The sequence below is a fragment of the Thermobia domestica genome, chromosome 18 (genome assembly GCF_964235325.1).
Source record: "Thermobia domestica chromosome 18, izTheDome1.hap1.1, whole genome shotgun sequence".
NCBI classification, from domain to species: domain Eukaryota; kingdom Metazoa; phylum Arthropoda; class Insecta; order Zygentoma; family Lepismatidae; genus Thermobia; species Thermobia domestica.
This window is the reverse complement of record NC_137471.1, coordinates 130,737,478-130,762,183: the sequence shown is the minus strand read 5'-3', so window position 1 is coordinate 130,762,183 and position 24,706 is coordinate 130,737,478. Positions and strand designations below refer to the sequence as shown.

General features: G+C 35.8%; 1 protein-coding gene across 1 annotated transcript; it reads right to left on the bottom strand.

The window, feature by feature from the left end:
- Nucleotides 1-3,745: 3,745 nt before the first annotated feature.
- Nucleotides 3,746-19,922, bottom strand: LOC145676065 (uncharacterized). Its single transcript, XM_081746930.1, has 3 exons — nt 19,726-19,922; nt 13,160-13,278; nt 3,746-4,717 (listed from the first exon to the last, which is right to left on the bottom strand). The coding sequence occupies exons 1-3, from the start codon at nt 19,816-19,818 to the stop codon at nt 3,880-3,882; spliced, it is 1,050 nt and encodes a 349-aa protein (XP_081603056.1). The 5' UTR covers nt 19,819-19,922; the 3' UTR covers nt 3,746-3,879.
- Between the last annotated feature and the right edge of the window lie 4,784 nt (nt 19,923-24,706).

Below are 24,706 nucleotides of genomic sequence, written 5' to 3'. Positions count from 1 at the left end.
TTACTGAAAGAATACGTCACATCTGGAAGCAAATTGAAGTTAGTGAAGTTTATTACGATGATAGCTCGTTTATACACTTGCGAAATACATAAAAAGTGATTAAATTAGGTTCTATTATACTGAACGTAAATTTCAGACGATTAAGTTTGAACACGTCTTTCGCATCTACCGTATTAAATGTAGTTAGGCACTTTCACTGTGATTAAATATAATAGTTATTATTATTTCTCTCCGATTGTTAGTAACCGAACACTGCCTAACAACTGATTCCATTTATCAAAAGGAAAAAGCAGATAAATCGAATAGTTACTATTTAATATGTCTGTCAAATATTGAGATAAACTACTAACACAATAAAAAAGATGTAAGGCAAATCATCTTCATATTAGCTACAACCAGCACTAACTAAATCATTTAGATTAGCACTAATAAATAGCATGTTATAGGCAGTTATAATTAGCCACAGGAGATAAATTTCAATTATCAAATATTGTTTCACTTTCAACTATTGCAGTGCTAATTTGATATGCCACATTTGTGCAATCATTCCCTCCCCCATTTATGATTTAAGCTTAGTTAGTTTGGCCACCATTAGCACATATAATATGCTTAAATCTAACACAGAAAATTCTATCTTTACATATTCTCGCATTTATTTACAACTATGTTTTCAAACGAAGATTATGGTGAAATCAAATTTACAAGTATTCGAAGTGAAAATAAAATTGAACCTTGAAATAAATTGACAAACATATTTTCTATCTCTCACATTTACGAATTTGTAATACGTACTCGGATAACTGTTGCATACACTTATTATTTACCTGTTTCCTTTGCTTTAATATCAATACTATATTATACAAGTATATTATAATACTTGTATATTATATACAAGTACTGGGTGTTCAATATACAATGCAACCCGGAGTTTGGGATAGTAGAACTTTTGAACCGGAAGCGGTACACAAATAATGGTTATAACAAAATGAAGCCTTGTTCATACATATATTTTTAAACTAGGAAGCAACGACTGAAGTACACTAGGAACCACACAGTGTTGCCAGATGTAACCGAAGATGTAAATCTTTTTTTTTTTTTTTTTTTTTTTTTACAAGTCACGTAAATTGACTCATAACTCATACGTGTAGATGTTGTGTCGTTAATTTTCAGTTTGTATAGTTGGAGTAGCTTGGAAACTATAGAATGGAAAAAAGAATTTTTCATTTCCATCGATAACTAATCGGATGAGGCCTCTGTAAGGGGGTTACTAAGGAAAATGTGGTTTTCATAAATTAACGTTCTGAATTGGCAACAGTGCTGATGTTTCAGTGCATCAAAAGGTGTGTTAAGGATCTGTCTACATTATGCAATTCCTCAAAACAATTTTCAAAAAAAACTTTGAAATTATCGTGATAAAACTTTTACGTACATGCACCCGGCAACACTGCTATTCATCACGAACTGAATTGTCAGTTCCACGGCAGATTCTAGAAGCGCCCCCGTTTTGATTCAATGAATAGCAGTGTTGCCGGGTGCATGTGAGAAAGTTTTATCGCGATAATTTCAAAGTTTCTTTTCCATTGATTTTAGAAATAGCATAATGTAGACAGATCGCATTTTCGCCGATCCCAAGAGGTTCAGTCAGAACATGGCTGAAGTAGCATTCTTAATGACCACGTACCGATGACGTCACCTATTATTACTACTACTACTGCTGCTGCTGCTGCTTTTGCTTTGGATCTGTATAGCACAAGGGCAAACTTATTTTAATGATAATTTTAAAAAGTAATCGTTAAATCACTTTCTGAATATTATTTTAACAAAAGAAGTGTTATAAAAAATTTTAAAAATTATTAAGAAAAACTCTCCTTAGGCAGGAGGCAGGATTTGAACCCACGCCAAAAACGATTTTCCTTACTAGCGTGTTGCGCTAGTCCAATCAGCCCCGACAGCAGCTAGCGTTTACCTTGTGCTATATGTATGTCATGACTCGTGATGTCGTATCTGTATCGGCCAATCAGATCAAAGGATATCGGAAGCTCTTGGGATCCGCGAAAATACACTGAAACATCAGCACTGTTGCCAATTCAGAATGTTAATTTATGAAAACCACGTTTTCCCTAGTAACCCCTTACAGAGGCCTCGTCCGATTAGTTATCGGTGGAAATTAAAAAATTCTTTTTTCCATTCCATAGTTTCCAAGCTACTCCAACTATACAAACTGAAAATTAACGACACAACATCTATACGTATGAGTTAATTTACGTGACTTGTAAAAAAATTGATTTACACCTTCGGTTACATCTGGCAACACTGTGTGGTTCCTAGTGTACTTCAATCGTTGCTTCCTAGTTTAAAAATATATGCATGAACAGTGTTTTATTTTGGTATAACCAATATTTGTGTACCACTTCCGGTTCAAAAGTTCTACTATCCCAAACTCCAGGTTGCATTGTATATTGGACACCCTGTATAATACTATATAATACAAGATACTTGTATCTTAACAGTAAGTCTTAGTACAACTTGCTTTTTTTTTTTTTTTTTTTTTTTTTGAGTAACATTTCCCTGTGTGTAAGCCTTTATCAACCTGCACATTAAAACTTACATTTAAGTGAGTTTCACGACATTTTTTTTCATTTTTTTGCATGTGATTTCCCTAAGGACGCATTCTGACTTATACATTCTGACAAAGAGTGGGGAGCCGCCGCTTTCTGCCTGTCACATTTTGGATGTATAAACGAGCGTTTACTTCGAGAATATCCGTGCTCGAGAGTGAAACTATACTTAGGAGGACGTCCAGTTTGAAGACATTTTCTTCCTGGAAGCTGAGTTCGCCTTCGTGAGACAGCTGTGGGTTGTACAGGAATGGTGGTTGCTCTGCGTCCTGCCGATACTTTTAACAATCCCAATCCCTTTTTGCCATACGAGTGGAGAGCTGACAAAAGTGAGGATTCAGTTATAAGACGTCTATGAGCCCGATGTAAAGCTTTAATAGCAGAATGAAATTCTCCGGGATTATTATCGTATTTCATCAGTATATCCTCAAAAATTTCCTGAAGTTCTCTTGTGGCTTTCTCTTTCAGTTGCCTTGTGTGCTCAATCATTGGCAATTCACCAGAGATTGAGGCACGTTCTGAAACATGTTCTTCACCATTCTTCTCTGAACTGGCTATATTGCCACTTTCCGCAGATGATGCTAGAATGGCTTGTCCTTTACGTGGGCTATTATACGTAAGAGACCCAAACCAATCAGGAGGCAAATCCATTTTTCCCGTTGCTACCCAATATAATTCTTCCTTGGTCTTCGAATCCTGGGGAAGTATATTAATTGAGGTTACGTTAGCTTTTATGGAAACTGCATGTTGGTGTTTGCATGGTGCACCAGATCTTCCCATCATGCAATCACACCTTCCCAAGTCCATATCAACTAGGTACGTTGTCGCCTCATCGGAAGCAGATGCTACACTATATAATGATCCACTTACGTAATGCACTGCTAGCTTCTCGATCTTCTCTGGATTTGGTTTGTAGCGTGACTGCAGCACCTCATCCCATCTACCATTAGCAACATTAATAATTTTTCGTTCATAATACGATGGCATATCTCTTACCAAGAAATCTAGTAATTGAGGGATGCTGAAAGCTCTGTGCCTCATTAAAATTCTGTCCTTCAAAACTCTAAATGCTGCTTCAGTAATGTTATTTGTATTGTTTCCATGAGTTATCATACTTTTGCGGCTATACAAGCTCCAAGCATTACGTCTTTCACTAAGAGTTTTGATGTACGAGACGTATTGTGGATATTTTAATGAATTATCGCTACAGAGTTTCTCCAAACCATCCTCAAATTCTTTTTTGCTTGAAGCGTATACCAATTTAGAAAAGCTCCTGTAAAGGTTTTGTCTCTCTTTTGTCAATGGAGTTCGTGGCACAATATAACCAACGCCACACGGCTTGAAGGACATGAAAAATGCAAAGCATTAACAATGTTTCCGGAAAGCACACAGATAAACTATTCCGCAGTGCAATGCAGTCATCAGTGATAAATATTTTTGGCACGGAAAGAGCACGACCACCAAAAGAATACTGTGTAAGTAGCTTTTTATATTCACTCAAAGCCTTAGTCAAAATATCCTCTTTCTCAGAACTTGTAACAACTACTCCTATCGGTAATCCCCCAACAATGGTGTCAACCATTAAAAGAAAAATCCTACAGTTGAACCTATCAGCATTACCTGAACTATCAACAAATGCTATGTCCGCACTACTTTTCAGACGGTGCACACGCTCCATTAATGGTGTACACAGAACAACGATAAAATTATTGTCTACTTCGCAGAAACTTATCCTAGGATTTTCACACCTTAGATCTGCCACTTTTTTTTTAATACTTTCCATTATTTTCGGCGTGTACTCCCCATATTCATTTTTAAACACCTTATAATATAATCTATAGACCCATTGTAAGTCTGGACAAATGGAACGATCCGCAGAGACAACAGCATAGTCTTCGTGTTCCTCCATTAGTGTTCTCTTGTGGATTTCCATTGCTTGAGATGGGCTGTTACCTGCCTTGAAAAGCTCCAAAAAAGTTCTTCTTGTTTCTGTAGACGGGTCCCGAAATTTCAAAGCTTCAGATCCCGTGGTGCGATGGTTGTGGTCACCAATTATTCTAACGATTGTTGGATACTTGGGCATGTATATGTTCTTAGACCTGAAATAATCATAACAAAAACAATTAAATAACTCATTGTATTAAAAAGAAAAGCTATCAAATTTTAGCGAGAAACACGACTAATTTACAATTATCTGACATAGAAAGTATCTAACTGTTTCATTTATATCAGCGTCTCCAAAAATTTTTAATGTCGTTGACACCCTGAAACAACTATTAATTATCTGCAGCCCCCAAGAAATAAAAGATTATTTAAGAAAGAAATTACATATAATGAAAATCAAGTAAAATTACGATTTTATAACACTAATGCCCAATTGCACCAATTGTGAACGTCACATGAACTGTGTTGTAAGATGATTTACATACTTAAATTTTGCGAGAAATTATGAATATTATTTCAATTTAATTAGGGATTTGCATATAAAGTTTATTGGTATTTACATACTTATCAGCGGTAGCATATAACTTTTATTAGTATTTTTATGTATATATATGGTTTATTGTGTTATGTAACTGAATAGTAATGAACAACAGGACAGGATTTCAGAGTGAAGCAATGAGAATTTGATATTAATGAATATTAACTTCGAAGAAGATAGCAAATTCTATATTTTAGATACGCTAGTTTGCCTGCACAGAGGCAGAGAAAGCCTCACAGAAAAAAAAAAACTTAAAGAAAGCATGTGTGCTTAACGGAGCGTTGGACTCTCATGTTGTAGAAGATGTTGGAATCAATGTAACCATCTTCATAAGGATAGAAAACCTAATAGCTTCAGGTTTTGCTTAGATGGATAGCCAGTCTCATTTCTTAGTGTTATTATAGGTAGTAGCATACACTATCACTACCGAGACACAGATCCTATGCAGACAACTTTAAAAACCATAAAAATTTTAGCGTATCGATGTGAGAATACAGGATACAAAGAGGTGCTAGTTTTTTAGACACTCCCCTTTTTAGAGTGTTAGACTCTTGAAGCGTCCTTTTGCCAACGGAACATTCTCAGAGAAAGAGAAGTTGACAATTTCAAAATTATGGACGAGTCCACTTGAGCTAGAGTGGCAGCTGTCTAGAACGTTGTTTGTAATGGTTCCATGACATCCGCTAGATGTCTCTGTCAAAATATAGTTATCGTCTGCGCCGCTGATATGATTTGTATGATAATATGTGTTATGTTATGTAAATAAACTTTCTGGGTGTTCCCGTAGTATTAGACATATGTAGCTCGATATATATATATATTTTGTTTTGTAAAATTGGCTTGTACTAATACCAGTTTTAGGCCTAGTTAATGGTTATGGAAGGTATTCGGAGAGACTAACACATACCTTAGTTTTTTTTTTAAATATAGTCGAGAATGCAATACTGTTGCAAGAGAGAAGCGAACTTCCAATCAGTTATATTATGTTTATTATCATGTGTCAGGCTACTTTAGCCTTGTCTAGAGTCATTTTAATTTGTTTGCATTTTATATAGCTTATTTAATTTATTTAATTAACTTCTTTAATCAACTCAGAAAACACAATCCTTCAATGCATCCGTTTCTGTAATTTACCATATTCAATGTCACTTGTTCAAACAGTTCCTGGTGTCGCCGATAGGTGGCTTCACCTGTCAAGGTGTCTAAGTAAACGTGTCAAGTGACGAAGTTTAAATAAGTTTGGTGTTTATTTTAATATTTCATTATAAATACAGCACAGTGTGTGTGAGTGAAAGATACTAAACTGAAGCTTGATTATTAAGCAATTTAACACACATAGTGACATTCAACGATGCAATTGAAGTGAGCTACAAAGTGGAAAAGAACATGAAAAAGTGTAGTATTTTGAGTTATTTAGGTCACTGGAAACTCACAGGTGAGGGATGCACCTTCACCCCTATTCCAGTGAAGCGGGCTATATTGGATTGGCCCAACCCAGCAGTTGAAAGAAACAATGAACCGCAAAAGAATATAACATTACTCGGGACAACCAGAAGGACAGTTCTTCCTGAATCGCGATACAGTGAGCATCGAACACTGAAATTCGTAGTCGTGTTAACCGTCAGTTACTGGCAACTTTGTAACATTCAGCTATGTGTTAGCAACAACCGTGCGTGAGTTACAAACTTATATTTTAGTGCGTGTGTGCTTTGAAATGGGCAATAATAGTGAATTTACCTACGGTATTTCTTCGTTTACTCTGAACTAACATTCTCGTGGTGGAATGGGAGAGTAGGAGATACCACTAATATTTACAAAAAGTGTGTTTTACAAAAATCTATAAAAGTGATATAAGACAAAGTGCTACATGTATCACAACTTACTAGTGGGAAGAGACAATGCTTTACACTATATTTCGTAAAGTGCTTCGCACCAGTAGTAAATTTTGCCATTTTTACGTCACACGCCAGGTCACTTGTTTACGTTACTAATAGTGAAATCTAAAGCTAGTAACATCATTATTGAAGAAAACTCCATGCCGGATTCTGTGGGCAATCTTCAATGCTATCTTATAGCCTAGTTTATTTAAACACAATTAAATACAAGAACTGAGCCATTTTGCTTGTATTAAGTAGGCAGGTTTAATGCAAGAGAACGTCAGTGTGTCTGATGATGATAAGCTAGCGAGAACTTTCTTCGTATATAAACCTAGTCGCTAGTGTTAGCGCACCAAGGACTACCCTTTTGAACCGCCACTGGTGTTACTGAAATCCCATGGCAGAGGAAACCTGACGGTTGGCAGAGCCTAGCAGGAGCATGGTCCACAACATTGGAAGAAACTCGACCCGGAAGTGCATTCCATAGTGAAAGCAGAGACACTTCAAGCAAGAAGAGCGCGGCGCCTTAACTTCAAAAGTGCACGAACGATAAGAAATTCAGAGCTCAAAGTGTGATAAAGAAATATTAAAAAGAAATATTTTTTTTTCTTTTTCTCAGGTCTCATAGCGAGACCGCGCGCGCGAGTGCTCTTGTAATAATATTTGTGTGCATCTGGAATTACGGAAGTGGTGCATTAAAACAGGATTACCACTGGAATGTTGACTTCTTTATTGTTTGCAGTTTGGCCGCAAGGTAATGTGTTACCCTTTTGTCTATCTTGTTTGCTTTTCAGGCCAGAAGCTGGGTCTATCTATGGATTGTGATTACGATGAGCGTATTTTGGGTGTCTTTCGCATACAGGATGGGTGTTAAAACCATAGTAACCTGTAAATCAGAGTTTCATGCATAACAGGAATCTTGTTTATCTTTTTCAAAATTTTAAATTTATTCAATCTAAGACTCTACCGACTGAATAATTTTAGTAAATTAACTTTGTGGCAGGAGGTTGCAGTAATTTAACGTAATTATCAGATTAAATATTAAGATTCCTCCCACATTTGCATTTTTGAGTATTAATGATTTTTGGTAATTTATTCATAGTATGCAAACTCATCTTCCTCCCGCTCACACAATCGAGGATTAAAACCACATAAGGCACTCCGTTATTTTCATCTTTGCATAAGAGTTGAGCTGAGTTGATTTTGAGCAGCGAATCTATAGGAGACGGAACTTACTGATTAACGTAGAATCCGAACCACATGAGCTCTCGCCGGGAATCGAACCTGGGTGTCCCACGCCAAAGGCGCGCGCGCTAACAGTAGCCACAAAGGAGCTTTCATCTTTGGATAAGAATCTTACATCGTTGCACCAAGAGTCTGTGAAAAAGGATTAACTTCTCCATGCTGGTGGACAATTTTTTTTTTTAAGCCATATCAACTACTGAAAATTAAATTGCGTTTCTGCTTTTTCAGAATATTAAGGGTGCTGAGTGCACTATAACGGCATTCAGATATTGAAGGAAATATCTGCAGGAAATCTGTGAATGTACCATTTGGGGTTATTATTTGTCGTTTTATATGCACAGTGAATAGCATGCACGAAGCACTACCAAAGTACAACAGCTTTGGATCTGAAGGTGAATCATCTAAGTACTTCTTCAGATCGTTCAAAAACTTGAGGTTTACATTCGGCCCGTCCATTGATACTTGCAGCATCTTTTTCGTATCTAAACCAATGTCTTTCAAGTTTCCAAAAATGCCATCAGATGATCCTCAGCAGTAGCATGACCTAAAAATGCGGACATAAGATATCTTGTTCGTCCCAAAATCTAGAACTATATCCATTTGACCCTTCTGAGCGACAGGACTGAAACTTTCGTCAAAAGAAATACAGATGATAGGACACTCTTTAACCACGTTTGTCAATTCTTTTTGAAAGTGTGGGCACAGTCAATGTGCATCTTGAACTGCTTCGCAATTTCGCCGAGAAACATCACTTTAAAAAGATCACTACAAATGCCAAACTTCTAGCAAAAGAAGGGTTATAACTTGATTAATAGCCCACAATATTTCTGCAGTAATAACTTCATGTTTGATGATAAAATTGTTGAGATCTCTAGGCATAACACAAATATTGAATGTTGTGATTCTGTTATCAATAACACAAGTATGTTCGTTATTAACAACTCAAGTTCGCACTTCACGAAGTTCAGTTTTCACCGAAACAGAGTTGTAGTTGATGAAGCAGCATTCACAGGAACAGTCTGTAGTTGCTGCCTTAGCAGGTACCATGTGAAACAGTTTTTTGCTCAAACTTGAAGAATTTACTCTTTTAATATGCATTTTGCTTTCGGCATGAGATCGAACTGAAAAAATCCCATATTGCTAATATAAAAATTTGTCATCCACAAAGAGCAATACCCATACTTATTTTCTAACCTCTGAAGCAAATTCCAATTTGAATTTATTGTTCTGTCCAACCACTCATCTCTGAAAGAAGTCTTTCCTCTTATTTCACTCGTTGTCTCTGAACAGATAAGTGCAACATTAATGTAAGTAAGTAAATGCATAAAATGGATGCAGTATATTATATACCGTACATAATATACTCAGGTCTGCAAACTAGCTGTAGGGTAAAATTTACTGACTAGAAATGAGGAAATGCTGACTAAATACCTGACAGTACTGACATCAATCCTCATTTATCCCTTTGGGGATCTTATGGTACAATTTGTACCATACGCGTTTTTCATGGTACATTGCGTTATTTGAGCTTTTTCGTCCGTTTTTTCTTTTTTTTTTCAAGTCCAAAGGCATTGTAGAAGACATTACGTATGGTTTCAGACCTTCCTGCGTCCAGACATAGGTGATGACGTCATAAATCAAATTTATTTTCTCATTTACTAAGCCTATGTTCAAAATTTTTTGGCGGGCTTATTTTTCGACGTAGAAGATTGAAATTTTGCACAAACATTCAGTCCACCGAGTAGTATTTACCAGGTTTTTTTTCAGATTTGTGAGTTTAAACAGGGGCGGAACCAAAGGGCAAAGGGGTGAAAAAGGGATATTTTTACCCCCAAAATCCCGTTTTTCAGGATTTTCCCGCCTCACGTACATGATTGGGACACCTGAGTCATACCGTCCGAAAGGCAGTTCCATTCTGAAGAGAATGACGGTCGAATCTTTATCCTAGGGTAATGAGGGACGTCTCAGGGATTTTTTGAAAAATATACTTCTGTATAGGGTAACATGGGTATTTTCTGAATTTTTTTTCTGGCGGGCTTTTTTCTGCACCTAGAAGATTGAAATTGTGCACAAACATTCAGTCCACCGAGTAGTATTTAACAGATTTTCAGATTTCTGCGCTAAAACAGGGGGGTCCAACGGGGCTAAAAGTTGAAAAAAGGGAAATTTATACCCAAAAATTCCCTTTTTTTGAATTTCCCGCCTTAGATACATGATGGAGACACGTGAGTCATACCGCCTAAAGGCAGTTCTATTCAGAAGAGAATATGGGCGACACATGACCCTAGGGTAATTAGGGATGTTTCAGGAATCTTTTTCCCTGAGATCAAAGTGTTTTGTGGTAATTTGGGGCATTGTGGGAATTCTTGATAAAATTTCTCCCGCCCTTACTGTTCAAGATAGAAACTTGAAATTTGGCACACACATTCAGTATACCAAGTACTATTTATCAGTATTTTTTAGATGGCTACGTTCACACAGGGGGGTCCAGGGGGGGGGGGCAAAGTTCGAGAAAAAAAATTTTCCCTCCGAAATTTTCACTTTGACATTTTCTTTCCCGCTTCTGGTATATGGTATGAGCATGCAAATGGTACCATTTGAAAGTCAGCTCTATTCTGGAGAGAATGAGGTATGAACCATGATCCTAGGATAAATAGTGACGATGCAGTAGCTGCTTGACTGAAAGTCTAAAAAATAGCCCAAAAAGCCGGGATCCGGAAAAGATCCCCAAAGGGTTAAAATATGAAGCAGGCTAGGCTACAATAACAAATCAAATAATTAACTGTTTTTAAAATTGGCCGCCACCTTCTCCTCACTAAGCAGCTGTGAAAATTGAAATTCGATCTTGAAACGACAAAGAAACGCGATAAATAGGTAATGCTGTGCAATCATCTGGTGGGGGGGAAGAGAAAATCACAGCTGCTTAGGCCAATCCCCTTGCCTCCTTCTTAATATACAATATAAAAACAAAGAAGTACGTACACAAAAATTTGTGCTGCATTGTGTACGACAAAAAAAAAAAATAATAATAATAATAAAAAAAGTAAAATAAAAAAATCAACAAACACTTCGTAGACTTCACAAAATATTTTTTCAAAAATCAATACGTAATGCGCCTTGCAACAAAAGACACTTGACATGAAACTCAATATCACTACTTTCATGATCTCTTGACCGACAACCCCACCTCATAACTTTCATGTCCAGTAGACACCCTGATCGGAGGTCTGATACAGTAAGCCTAGAGCATTATTTGTATTATATAAATGTATTATTAATTTATATTACAACTTGTATAAATAATTGTATATTATTCTATTCTAGTTATAATACAAGATTGTTATTACCCTTAACTTTTGGAATTCAAAAATCCAGGGTAGATTAAAGAGAAGGATAATATTTGTATATTTCATAATTTTTCCAGTATGTGGATCAAAATTCCAGTATCAAAATTAAATTCCAGTATAGTTCAAATATTTCCACTATCAGTATACACCATGAAAGTAGCAAGTGAAAGTGAATCACTGCGGTCCCACGAGGAATTTCATAGTTTCATTTGTACAATAAAATATGAATGTTCATATTGTATTCTAAGTAGGATTATAGGAATATGGCTTTAAATATATATGCAAATTTAATAAAACCCAATATTGCCAAATAAAACCCAATTTTGCCCAATAAAACCCACTGGGCTGGGCTTTAAAAAAATGGGTTTTTCACAACCCTTCTTTTACCAAATGTGAGAAGAGAGCAGTCACCAAATACCTCTTCTCAAGGAATATGGGAACGAAGAAAATCTGTGATGAATTGATATAAACAATGGCCAATGATTGTCTTTCATATAGCACAATGAAATCTTGCTAGCAGAGTTTGGAGGAGCACTGAAGATGAGAGATGTGGAAGACCAAAAATAGTGGTGACCGTGGAAACTGTGGATCGTGTGCACGACACGAATCTTGCAGACAGGCGACCTAGTCTTTTAGTAAGTGCTTCCAGCTTTATTAAACAAATTATTACTGCTGATGAAACGCAAATATGTCTGTCTGAATGCGAGATCGAAACTTAGTCTATGCAGTGGTGCCATAGTGGGTCTCCCAGGCCGAAAAAATGCCGTAGAGAAAGCGAAGGATGTCGATTTTGGGAATTGTTAGGGGGTAATATTGAGCGAATAGCTGGAAAATTACACACCGCATTGAAGGAAAACTGGTGAGGAAAACTGTCCAAACGCACAGTCTTCTTGCCAGACAATGCTCCTTGCCACAAAGCAAGCCATCGCAATGCACAATCTGTGTAAAATGAAGTTCGATATCATTGACCATCCCCTATTCTCCAGATATGGTCCCTCAGACTATTATATTTTCCGAAAACTTAACATGGACCTAAAAGGAACTGAATTTAGACAATGACGTCATAGCAGCTGCAGAGTTGTGGTTTGTACCGCACGACAAAATGTTTTATCATCATGGGATAGAATTGCTGCAGGATCGTTCTATTAAGAGTGTCAACTTACAAGTCAACTATGTTGGATAAAATGCTATCACTGTGCACCTAGCGTCATGTTTTCACTCTGAGGCCAGAAACTTAAGTAACCCGCTTCGTAAATGGATATTCAATAAACTACGATCATACCAGGTAGGCCAATAAGTATAAATTTCAACGATCACCTAATGTGACAGCTGATGCTGTTTTTGAGATGTCAATTTCCGCATGTCTGGAGTAAACTGGATAATTTCAGACTCAGATCTGGCTGCATGTTAAGTGTTCCTGTATTTGTTCTCCTTAAGAACGAGGTGAGAAAACATTCTATCAAACAGATATGTAGTGGCAAATGGAAACAGAAATCGTACAGCCCTTTTGGAAACTTTAGGATAAACAGCATTAAGATATCATAAATTAAATATCACATAATCTATAAAAATATAAGTTAGTAGACATACCAACATCTCTTGCCAACTTTCTTTATCGTTACTCTGATGTGGGATGGGCATCCTGTGTGCTTCGCTGAAGCTTTACTTTTATCTCTGGGATGCGTGTTGTGATGACACCGATAATCTGCCTATAATGAAAAAAAAAAGAAAAAAAAATGAAATCGATGTGATAAATCCATTCTGAAGTTCTTATTAATTACTATAACAATAATTAAAATCTACTAAAACTACTTGAAGTTCAGAGATTGTAGTGCATAATTTAGTTACTGCAGTAGGAAACCATATGTATGTCACACAATGTATACTACAATAAATTAAGTTAAGCTTCTGCTTCGCCCCCAGACCCTTCGACCTATTATTACAATTTCAATTAGGGCCTACCGAAACCATGAGATATGTATTTAAAAAATCCTATTTAAATAGCATGAAGATCAGGATGGATTGATTTAAATCAGTCTGATTTAAATCACTTGATTTTTTAAATAAAAATCGTTGATTTAAATCAAATTCCGAAATAATTTAAAGTGAAAATAAGTAAAGTCCCGTTTCTGTTCTGTTATTTCGATTATGGAAGATGACAATCATAATACAATGAGACTCAAATGTACAGTATGTACAGCATTGTATGAAAACAAGTGTCATGCAGAGGATGATTAGGGAAAATCCCGTTTTGAAGGGGTAACAGGGCAAACCTGTTTTCTTCTCTTCTTAACATATGGTTTATATTGTAAATCGTTAACTATTCCAACGGGGAAATCACTATCGACATTTAAGACGAAGATTCTTTTGTGTGCGCGTCTATATATTTGTTCCCAGATAATAGGGCGTATTTAGAAGTGTCCTATCCCCTCTCGATTTTCTTTTTTTTTTTTATTTTATAACTTTGGGCAAAATTTATGTATTTCGTACCGCAAGCTAGTTACAACTTCCTTAAAAATATGCCCTTGCCAAATATCAGTAACTTTTGTGAAAAAAAAAAGTGTCACTTTGATAAGCGTTGCTGTACTTTTTCCTTAACGCTTAACCTTTTAAATTGTATCACCTATTTTTAGGTGATAGGCTAAAATCTCCATTATTCGATTAAAAAAGTACCAATAAAGATTTTTACTTCGTTTTCTCGAAGGCATTGTAGAGCATGTTACATATGCTTTCACGCCTCTCTGCGTCAAGACATAGGATGTGATGACATCATATTTAAAAAAGATATTTTCTGCTGTGCCTATTTTTATTATTTTTGGCAGGCCTACATTTTGCATTCAGAAGACAAATTCTGCATACTCGTTCAGTTCACCCTTAGTATTTTTTAGATGATTTCAGATCTCTGCGTGAAAACAGGGGGATCTAGAGGGGAAAAAATATTAAAAAAATGGATTTTTTTTAACAAAAAATAGCTTTTTTCGCGATTTTCCCGCCTAAGATGGAGACATATGAATGGTACCATCTGAAAGGCTGTTCTATTCTGAAAAGAATGATGTACAAACCTTGATCTTAGGATAAATAGGTATGTCTCCGGAAACTGTTACGTGAGATCCTGTTTTATACGCGAATCTGGGGATATTATTTTTCGCGGGCTTATTTTTGCGTCTAGAAGTTTGAAATTTTGGACACTCATTCACTGCACCCCTTAGTATTTTTCAATTTGTTTCAATCTTTACCTTTAAACAGAGGCGGTACAGAGGGATAAAAAGTAAAAATGGGATATTTCTTAACAGAAAATCCCTTTTCTCGTGATTTTCCAGCCCCAGATAGCCCACACGATGGAGACATTTGAATGTTACCGTTTGAAACTTTGTTTTATTCCGAAGAGAATAATGTAGAAATCATGATTCTAGGATAAATAAGAATGAGTAAATTTCTATATTACATCCGGGTCATCTGGGGTATTGTGGGGATGTTCTTAGCTCATTGTTAAATATTTTTCCCGCCCTTACTATTCAAGATAGAATCTTGAAATTTTGTACACACATTTAGTACACTCTTAGTATTTCCCAGTTGATTTTGAGATCTGTGCGTTAACATAGGGGAGTCCAGAGGGGATCAAAAAAAAAAAATCCCCTCTCAAAATTTTCCGCTTCAGGGATAGGGAAAATGTGAATGTTATCGTTTTAAAGGCTGTTCTATTCTGAAGAGAAGGTGGTATGAACCATGATCCTAGGATAAATATGAATGATGCTTGACGGAAAGTCTATAATTTACACCCCCCCCCAAAAAAAAATAATTTAAAATTGTTAAAAAACAATGTTTGGGATTGATATAGGTTAACGATTGGGGATTAATTCAAAATTCAATCCCAATACTTTCACTTAAATAGCATAATTAACATTTAATACTAATTCCTTATACTTTTTCTTCAGTTCGCGACTTGTATTATACGAGGAGAAAGATTTGATTTAAATTTTTAAAAAATCATCAAAAACGTTTTAAAAAAAAATCATGATTTTTTTCCACCCTGATGAAGATGAAACTTCCTTTAGGCACCTACAGAACTAAAAATATTCGCTTTTAGCAATTTTTCTATGGATTAGTTCCAGGAAACTACAAAATTGCCAAACAGGGTCAAAATTTCTAATAAACTGACGTATTACGGTTTGATAAAGTACAACTTTGTTGAAATAGCAACACTGTTAGTCTAGTAGTATTGAATAGCATGTCAAAAATAGGTTCTCCCGGCCGATATTTTAATGGTGCAAAATGTCAACGTTTTATATTTATTAGTTAGAAGCTACAAAGGCGTATCAAGATAAATGGTCCACCTGTATACCGCCCAACTCAATGCTGAAACGGAACGTTCCCGATTAATGAATATTTACATAGGAGTGCCGAATCAAATTGGTAAAGCTTACATTCAGTTGTTTCATACTAGGAAATCAGATTATGATTATTGTAATTTAGTAGGCACACCAACCGAAATAAGAACTTTCTATGGATACTGTGCTGTAAGTGCGTTACTTTTTAAAGGACACCCCCTCCCGGTGAAACTGGAAGTGGGGGATCATCTTTTTTGCCTTTTTTCGTCATAAGGTAATAATATGAGCTAAAATAAAAAAGATTAAAACAATAAATAGTAGAATTTTTTTCAGGCATAACTGGGTTAATACAGTTTCCATACATTTTGCTAAACTTTTCCGACGGTGGAAATTAATATCTAATAGAATGCTCTTTTGTATGCAATCACTCAAATTAACAATAAATTTACTGTTTTTGGCCTACCTATGCTGCGTCTTTACCATTTCAGGATTGTAAGCATGCAACCATACAAGGTGCATAATTTACTTAATGAATGTAGTGTGCATCCTTAAAATGGGATAGAGAATTTTTAACCGTTCAGAAACACTTGCTAATGTTGAAAGACTATTTTGTGAAGAAAAAAAAAAAAGATAAACGTAAGTATGCAGTCATAGAATAAGACAGTAGGGAACATGCCGTGAATACTTGTTCGCAGGGTTGGCTGGTTTAAACCACAAACCAAAAAACGAAACATGTTTGTAAAATCTTGATGAATACACACTTGTGGGTTATCACGATTCACTCCCGTATATTATTAGTATTATATTCAGATCTAAATTCCCCATTCATTACTCAGAGATTATATTACAAAAGCATCTTTTTCTTTATAAGTTTATGAATATTTCTTTTGTGATTTTTTATAGTTGTATATTGCATTATAGTTATGCAATTGCAAAGAAAAACTCTAAATATTATTTCGGTGCTTGGGGTCCCTGGTTCGATCCCAGCTCACGCCGTGTGGACTTTGTGGTGGACAAACACCATGCTCGTGGGTTTTCTCGGGGTTCTCCCAAATCATCCCATTTTCTTCATTTCACTCATCATCTCCTTTAGCCTAACCGGCATAAACGTGGGATGTAAAACTTGAAGATTTAATTTCATTTCAAAATACATCGAAATGCCGTACTTTTTTGGGAGGAGGGGGTCATACAAACCCCACAAGAGGCATTTATTAAAATCAGAAGTATCTTTGGTATCTATTTATGTATAAATGGGACAGAGCCAAAGTGGACTCAAACAATTCTTATCTTTATTCACTTTTCTTACTTACATGGAAATTAAGTCGTCGTATTCCTTTAACTTGTACTAATAAAAGTCGTAGCGAACTAACTTGGACTGAAATAGTTCTGTACTCTGCACTATTTTGAAATTGTACATATAATTCTGTATAATGGTTTCACTTGTGTAACTGTTTATCTTTAGTCCTTCTGAAATGACTCTTGATAGTTATATTAACAAGCAGGGTTGGCAAAAACCATGGTTTTTATTGAAAAAACAAAAAAAAAGTTTTTTTGTTTAAACCTGGTTTTTTTGGTCGGCAGAGGTATCGCATTTGTGGCCTATTAGTCCCGGTTTCGAGTTAAAATGGAGGACAATTTCTCTCGGATGTAAGCCGAGAAGCAGTTTGGATTCCGCTTTTACCTTATGTGACCGCTTCCTGCATAACCTGATTGTTGCATAATAACACCAAGTTGAAATAAACTTATTTCTGTCCATAAGTGATACAAATACATAGAGCAAATTATTTAAACAAACAAACAAAAAAGTTTAACCCCCCCCCAAAAAAAAACAAAAAAAATGGGTTTTAAGTGCATTGCACGTATAGGCCTAGTCGTTTTTCAGTCAATTAAAATTTACTATATTAATGTCTTTAGTAACGCACAAATGCGTAATTCAATACGTTTAAAGCATTACTCGAGCAGACGGCTCTACAAAATTTTCACACATGTATCGCATTTTCCGATTTCTTCTAGCAGAGCATGCACTGAATGAAGAACTAATGCTTAAACCATGAACCAACTTGTGCTAGGTGGCCACTAAAAGCACGTACGGCATAAACTGAGTCAGAGCCCGAGCAGAGCGAGGGGGTGCGTCCGTAGGGCGCAGGCGCGTCAGCGGCGGGGGCATACACACAAAAAAAAGCATAGTGGAAAAATACATAAAATATCCGCAATAATTTTCAACTTTAAAAACAGTTAAATAATTGTAATAACTCTTACTTTCAAAATGGCTTCACTAGTTTTCCGGGTACAAATGGCCCGCTGCGAGGAGAAATTCGTTTGGGAGTATGTTTAGTACAAGGGATCCAGAAACACGTAAAAAAAACTCAAAATTTACACAAGAAATGAATGATGCAAGTACTTAGACGTAACATAACGTAACCAAATCTAAGCTAACCTGAACTAAAATAAACTTCCCTAATATTATAGAAATAAGCGAAATTCTATCTTCTTTTGGAAAATTATGCGGGACATCTACACTAATTTAACATACACTAACATAACCTACTTTAAACTAACCGAATGTGAACAGAAATTACCAAAATTGTAACATTTTATTAGAGAAAAGAACCCCCTTCTGCTAAACATATGTCTTCGTTTGTTTTGAATTTTTACTTACTTTTCCACACTTCACGTAGTACATTTTACGTTTCAACATACCATGACGCTGCCAAAACTTCATGATATGACGCTCTTTATGACATAGTCCTTTGTAATAAAATCGTATGTTTGCATTATATCCATCACAAATGTCCATTGCTAACATGAACACAACATTTCCGCCATTTATTTCCACCTTCTTCGCATTCTTGTATTCTTCCGCCTTCAGGTTCAGTAAATACCGGCAGTTACACTTACAATACGTTCACTCCCACTCAAAATGCATTTCAATATATCATCTAATGACAGAAATTACTTATGTTCACACACTACTTCTTTCACGAAAAGTGTTTTGACATCGTATTTAACTTATAAATCTTGTTTTTGGTAGAGTCTGCTCGGGTGAACCTCGTTTAAAATACTAAATTTTCATTTTCTGTGGGGGGGGGGGGTTGTATTGCTTTGTACAGATTTACTTTAAGAGGCTTCGGTGTACGTACATAATAAGAACATGGAGCAGGCGCGTCAGCGAAGATCGGTGAACACATAGAGGTTGGGGCAAGACATTGTATATGGCTTAAAATCTCTTACTTTACGTATTGAATTATGCATTTGTGCGTTACTAAAGATATTACAGATTGGTGTTGCAAAGTAACGTAACACATTACCAGCGTAAATTTCTTAATTTCATGAATCGCTCAACTCTCGGACATTTCTATAGTAGCGTGTGATGAGTTAGTACATTGACTTCGGATACTTCACTTCGTATCCTGTGCTTACTAGCTACCTTATGGGTGAATCCGTGCTTAAGATCGACTTTTAATGTTTTCTACGTAGACACGTGTCTTATAGGTAAGAACACAACCATTTAGATTTACACACTAGTCTATTAAAATATTATTACGAATTTGTTTTGTAAAGTGTACATACATGTACAGCAAATCTGCACCATTATTGCGCTGAAAATTACACTACGATACTTACAGTTAAATTTTTCCATTGCAATGTTTATACACTGCACAGTATTTGCAATGTGACGCCTGTTGAACTTGGAAACTACTCCTGTTTCAAATGTATTCTTTTATAAGATATTGTCTGAAATGTATATAGCATTAGCTTATATACGCAACTAAATTATGGAATAGATTTACAAGGGTTATAATTAATCAAATCATGGAGTTCACTTACCTTATATATTGTTTGTCTTCCATCATTGTTAATTCCTCGTTCAACTCGATAAGTAAGTCGATTTAATGTTTCAAATTCCTTAAACCAAGACATCCATTCTTCCCTTTCTCTTATACAAAGTCTAATTACATTATTTTCTAATTTCACGTAATTAATATTTGTAGGTAGAATATAAATTATTCTTCCTGCTTTATGCCCTCCACAGCTCCACTAGTTACTTCCAATCCAACAAGTGAACGATTCGATTTGTGTTGTGTCACTACTCCGTTTCTGTCACAGAATGGAATTACAACGTATTAACAATTCAACCAATCAGAACTGCGAAATTTCTCCGGTTGTGGATTCTCGGGCGTGAAAAAAAAAATATGCTATCCGTTCCACTTATTCGTAAAAACTGAATTTTATATCGTCATCCTTATCTTCAGTTGGGGCATGTACTACTATGAGCAAAATAATTGACGCGTCTCTTTATTTTGAAGTTTTTTGAAAATATCTCCGTTTTCCTTATATGTTCGAAATTTCGGAAGGTTTTCCCAGCAGGACAGGTTAATAACAAACCCGTTTTTAATATTTGTGTTAGATGTTAGCTTAAAATAAAGAAATTAGAAGCAAAAAACATTAAATCGACAGAAATCTCGAGAATTACCAACTCTGCTAAAGTAGGAAATTTTCAAGAACGCGAGGGAATCCTGCAGTTCAACACGGAGCAGCGACATCTATGTCGTTGAGAGAAATGTGGATTAGATCTACAAACTAAACTTTTAACGAAATATTTCTAATATGTCTTATTACGTGCATTATCTGCAAACTCCAAATATATGAATATATACCAAGTATTAACGTAAAGATAGAGCAAATAGTGGAAATTATCTATGGAAAAGGACGAATTGGTAGCACGATCGTAATGAAAAATCGTCTTTACCGCAACAGGCTCAGTTCACGTAAGGAAACGAATAGCTCAGTTAGTTAAAGCAACTAATATGTATACTGAAGGTAGTGGGTTCGGTCCCCATGGAAGTGCGGTTGTCATTTTTATAACTATGGTTATTTTATTTATTTTTTATGTGGGAAAGAATCAAATTGTAACATATGTGTAAAACTTATGACGATACCATAAAAAGATAAAAATGTCGTTGTCGCACTTGCATTAACTAACTAACTAACTACATGGCCTATGGAACCCGGAGGTTCAATGCCACGTTCACAAAAGCTCTCTACTGACTTTTTTCCTTAGCTAACTGCATCCAGTTTCTACTTTGTATTCCAATCTCTGCGAAATCCACTTTAATATTGTCCTCCCATCTGCGCCTAGGTCTTCCTAATGGTCGTTTCCCGATTGGTCTTCCAGTTGAGACTTTGAAAGCGTTTCTACTTTCTTCCATTCTAGCTACATGACCCGCCTACCTAAGCCTCCTAGACTTGACGACCCTAACAATGTTGGGTAAACCATATAAATTATGTAGTTCCTCGTTATGAAGTTTCCGCCATTCCCCATTCCCGTTCCTCTTGGATCCGAATATTCGTCTCAGGATCTTGTTCTCAAATACTTTCAGTCTATGTTCTTCCCTCAGAGTAAGTGACCATGTTTCGCAGCCATACAAAACAACAGGCATAATTATCGTTTTGTATATTCTAAGCTTCAAATTCCTCGACAGAATTCGCGGCGATATGAGATTTTGAACCGAATAGTAACACGAATTCCCTGCTTTTAGTAGGCATTTAATTTCTCCATGAATATGATTAATTTCTCGCACTTGCATTAGCGTCCCTAACTTTGTTTGCAAACAGTTTTGTAATTATTTCCCCTGTGCTCACTGCTCACTATATGCTCGCTGGCGCATAACGAATGTTTCCCAGTAAATGTTAATTCTAATTTAGAGGATTTTATAAAGTTTCACAATATTTCTTCCTAGATAGTCTTCTATCTACGTGTTTGGATATTTTGATAACAGATTTCCCTATTAAATGTTTAATTTTCCCTAGATGTTTAATTACGAAAAAGTTTAACAATGTATTTGTATTGAATTGAAATTGTTTTGAATTTACTACATAAAGTAAGTAGCCCGAAGGAGGAAACCTCAAGTAATTAATATTCTACGTAAAAGCAACCTATTGTAGAATGATGATGCTTCTTACCTTCAGCACATAATCTTTACGTTAGAGGGTCAGACACAGAAAAGTCCTGGTTTTTCCTCCCCTATGACCACCCATCTTAAACCTCTACATACCATTGTTCGTCTCACAAAATTTCAGTGCTCCAAAAACATTCAAATAATAATAATAATAATAATGATAATAATAATAATAATAATAATAATAATAATAAATATGCCATCATTACATAATGTAAGGATATCTTAGTTTCTTAGTTTAAATCTTAAATATCTTAGTTTAAAATGCTTTCTTTAGTAATTGTTTGAGCAACCATGTAGGAGGGGGTACGACATTTTATTTTGCCCCTCTCATTTCAGTTCCCTACCAACAGAAAGTAATTTCTGATAAGCAGGGCAGACAAAATGAATAAGATATATTTGCAGCATCCTCTCCCCTTTCATGATTGGAATATCACGTAACATTTTTTATTCTACCAAAGATGGACCTGTGCGGTTAGGGGTAGGTAACTAAAGAAATACCTAATATATAGCGCCCCTTGATTGTAATATTACCACATCTATATTTGTACGAGGGAGCCCCTACACAATCAAGGGTGACAAAAAGAATAGGAAAAGTGTCTATTGATTCCAGTGGCGGATCCAGCACGAACTTCTGGGAAGGCGGGGAAGTGAAAGATTCTTTTGATGATGTGAAGTTGTCACAAATTACCACTTAACTAAACTAAACAATAGTGAGGTGAACCGGAACCCAGTCAGTTTAAATTGATGTAAAAATTTAATTTTTGGCTTCATATTAAAGTTTTGGTTTCAAATGAGAATTTCAGCCCAAGTGGTCAATGGTTAAATTTCGTAGGGCTCTTCAGTGTAGGCTAATACGGCCCCATTTATGAGAAAAGGCAAAAATATTAACAAGTTTATAACTTTCGAATTTTTAGTCTATTTTAAAGAAATATTTTGCTTCGTATTAAAGTGTTGGTATCTCACAGAGATTGGAATACAAAGTAGAAACTGGATGCAGTTAGCTAAGGATAGAAGTCAGTGGAGAGCTTTTGTGAACGCGGCATTGAACCTGTGGGTTCCATAGGCCATAGAGTTAGTTTTATTAAAGTCTTGGTTCCAAATGACAATTTCAGTCCGAGTGGACACTGATCAAATCTCGGGGGAAGGGGGGCTCTTCAGTATAGGGGGTTACGGCTCCCTTATGGGAAAAGGCAAAAATATGAAAATGCTTATAACTTTCGAATTTTTCGTCTATTTTAAAGAAATTATTGGCTTCATATTAAAGTCTTGGCTTCAAACGACAATTTCAGTCCGTGTGGACAATGATCAAATCTCGGAGGGCTCTTCGGTGTAGGGGGTTCGGCTTTTTTATGGGACAAGATTCACGTAGTTGATATTGCAAAATTGTTTTGTATACATGAGTGGAGACTTGCACCATTTGGTTACTTTAACCTCTTATATTTTACAGATTCAAATTCGAAGAAATAGTTACTTCGCAAAGCTAAAAGATGGCACTTACTAATTTCATTAAAATGAAATGTCTTTTATGAGAAGTTGTCATGGAACAGACAAACGAACAGGCACTCAAACGTTGGTTGAGTCGGATGGTTGAAACTCGTTAAGCTCGGAGCTCCGCAGTGGCTAAGCGGTTAGCGTACGCGACTTTAGCGTGGAAGATCCGAATTGGATTCCCGGCGGGAACACATGTGGTTCGGATTCCACGTTAATCAGTAGATTCACGTCTCATATAGCCTCGCTGTTGAACAGGACGTTAAACTCAAAATCGACTCAACTCGTTAAGCTCGCTTCAATTATTATTATTATTATTATTATTATTATTATTATTATTAATAATAATAATAATAATAATAATAAAGCATTCACCTTTCGTGCATGGGGTCCGTGGCTCGATTCCACTTCGCGCCAAGTGAAATTTGAGGTGGACAAATACCGTGTGCATGGGTATGGGTTTTCTTGGGATTTTCCATTTTCCTCCCACTTTCTTCATTTCACCATTTCATTCATAATCATTCTCCCTTAGCGTAGGTGCATAATCGCGCAACGTGAAACTAGATATTGCATTTAATTTTAAATTCAATAATAATAATAAAAATTAATTCAATTGAAAGGACTGTAACTTATGTTGACAGCAATTATCATAAATACACTATGCGCGCACGAGATAAAACATGTCTCGAGAAAGACGAGACGCGCTTTGTGACATCCAAGATAAGACGAGACAAATGTTTTGGACACGAGATAGCTTGTAAAATGTCTCGTCTTGTCTGGAATGTCTCGAAAATAAAAGTCTAAGTTTTAAAATTATTTTTCAAGATCTATTCTCGCAGAATAGCTCTCTGCCTTAAAATTAATAACGGCATTTTGATTTAAAAAAGAGAAACAATGCCTAAAGTTAATAGTTAACTTTTCGAAAAGAAGCTTCATTAAGGGTGAATCTGAAAGATGTCCACAAACTTTGGAAGATGATTCGTGACATCAAAAGGAGACAAATGGCCCTCTTGTAGGTTTCGAATTTAGCTTCGTTGTCGAGATACAGGGTTGCCAACTGGTCGTGTTTGAGAAACTCACTGGGAATAAATTCAACTCCAAGAATAAACTACCACTCATATATTTTTCAGGTCAATTGACTTATACCATGTTGTAAGATTAAATATTTATTTATGAAGTGTGTACAAAATTTGCCAGAGTCTTTTCTGAGAAAATCGTCGGGAAAAAGTCACATCCAAGAATAAATTACCCCTCGTAAAGTTTTCTAAGAGAAATATCTGATACTGCAATATAGGGTTGTTAATTAAATATTGATTAATGAAAAATAAACAAAATTATTAAAACCATTTTTGAGAAAA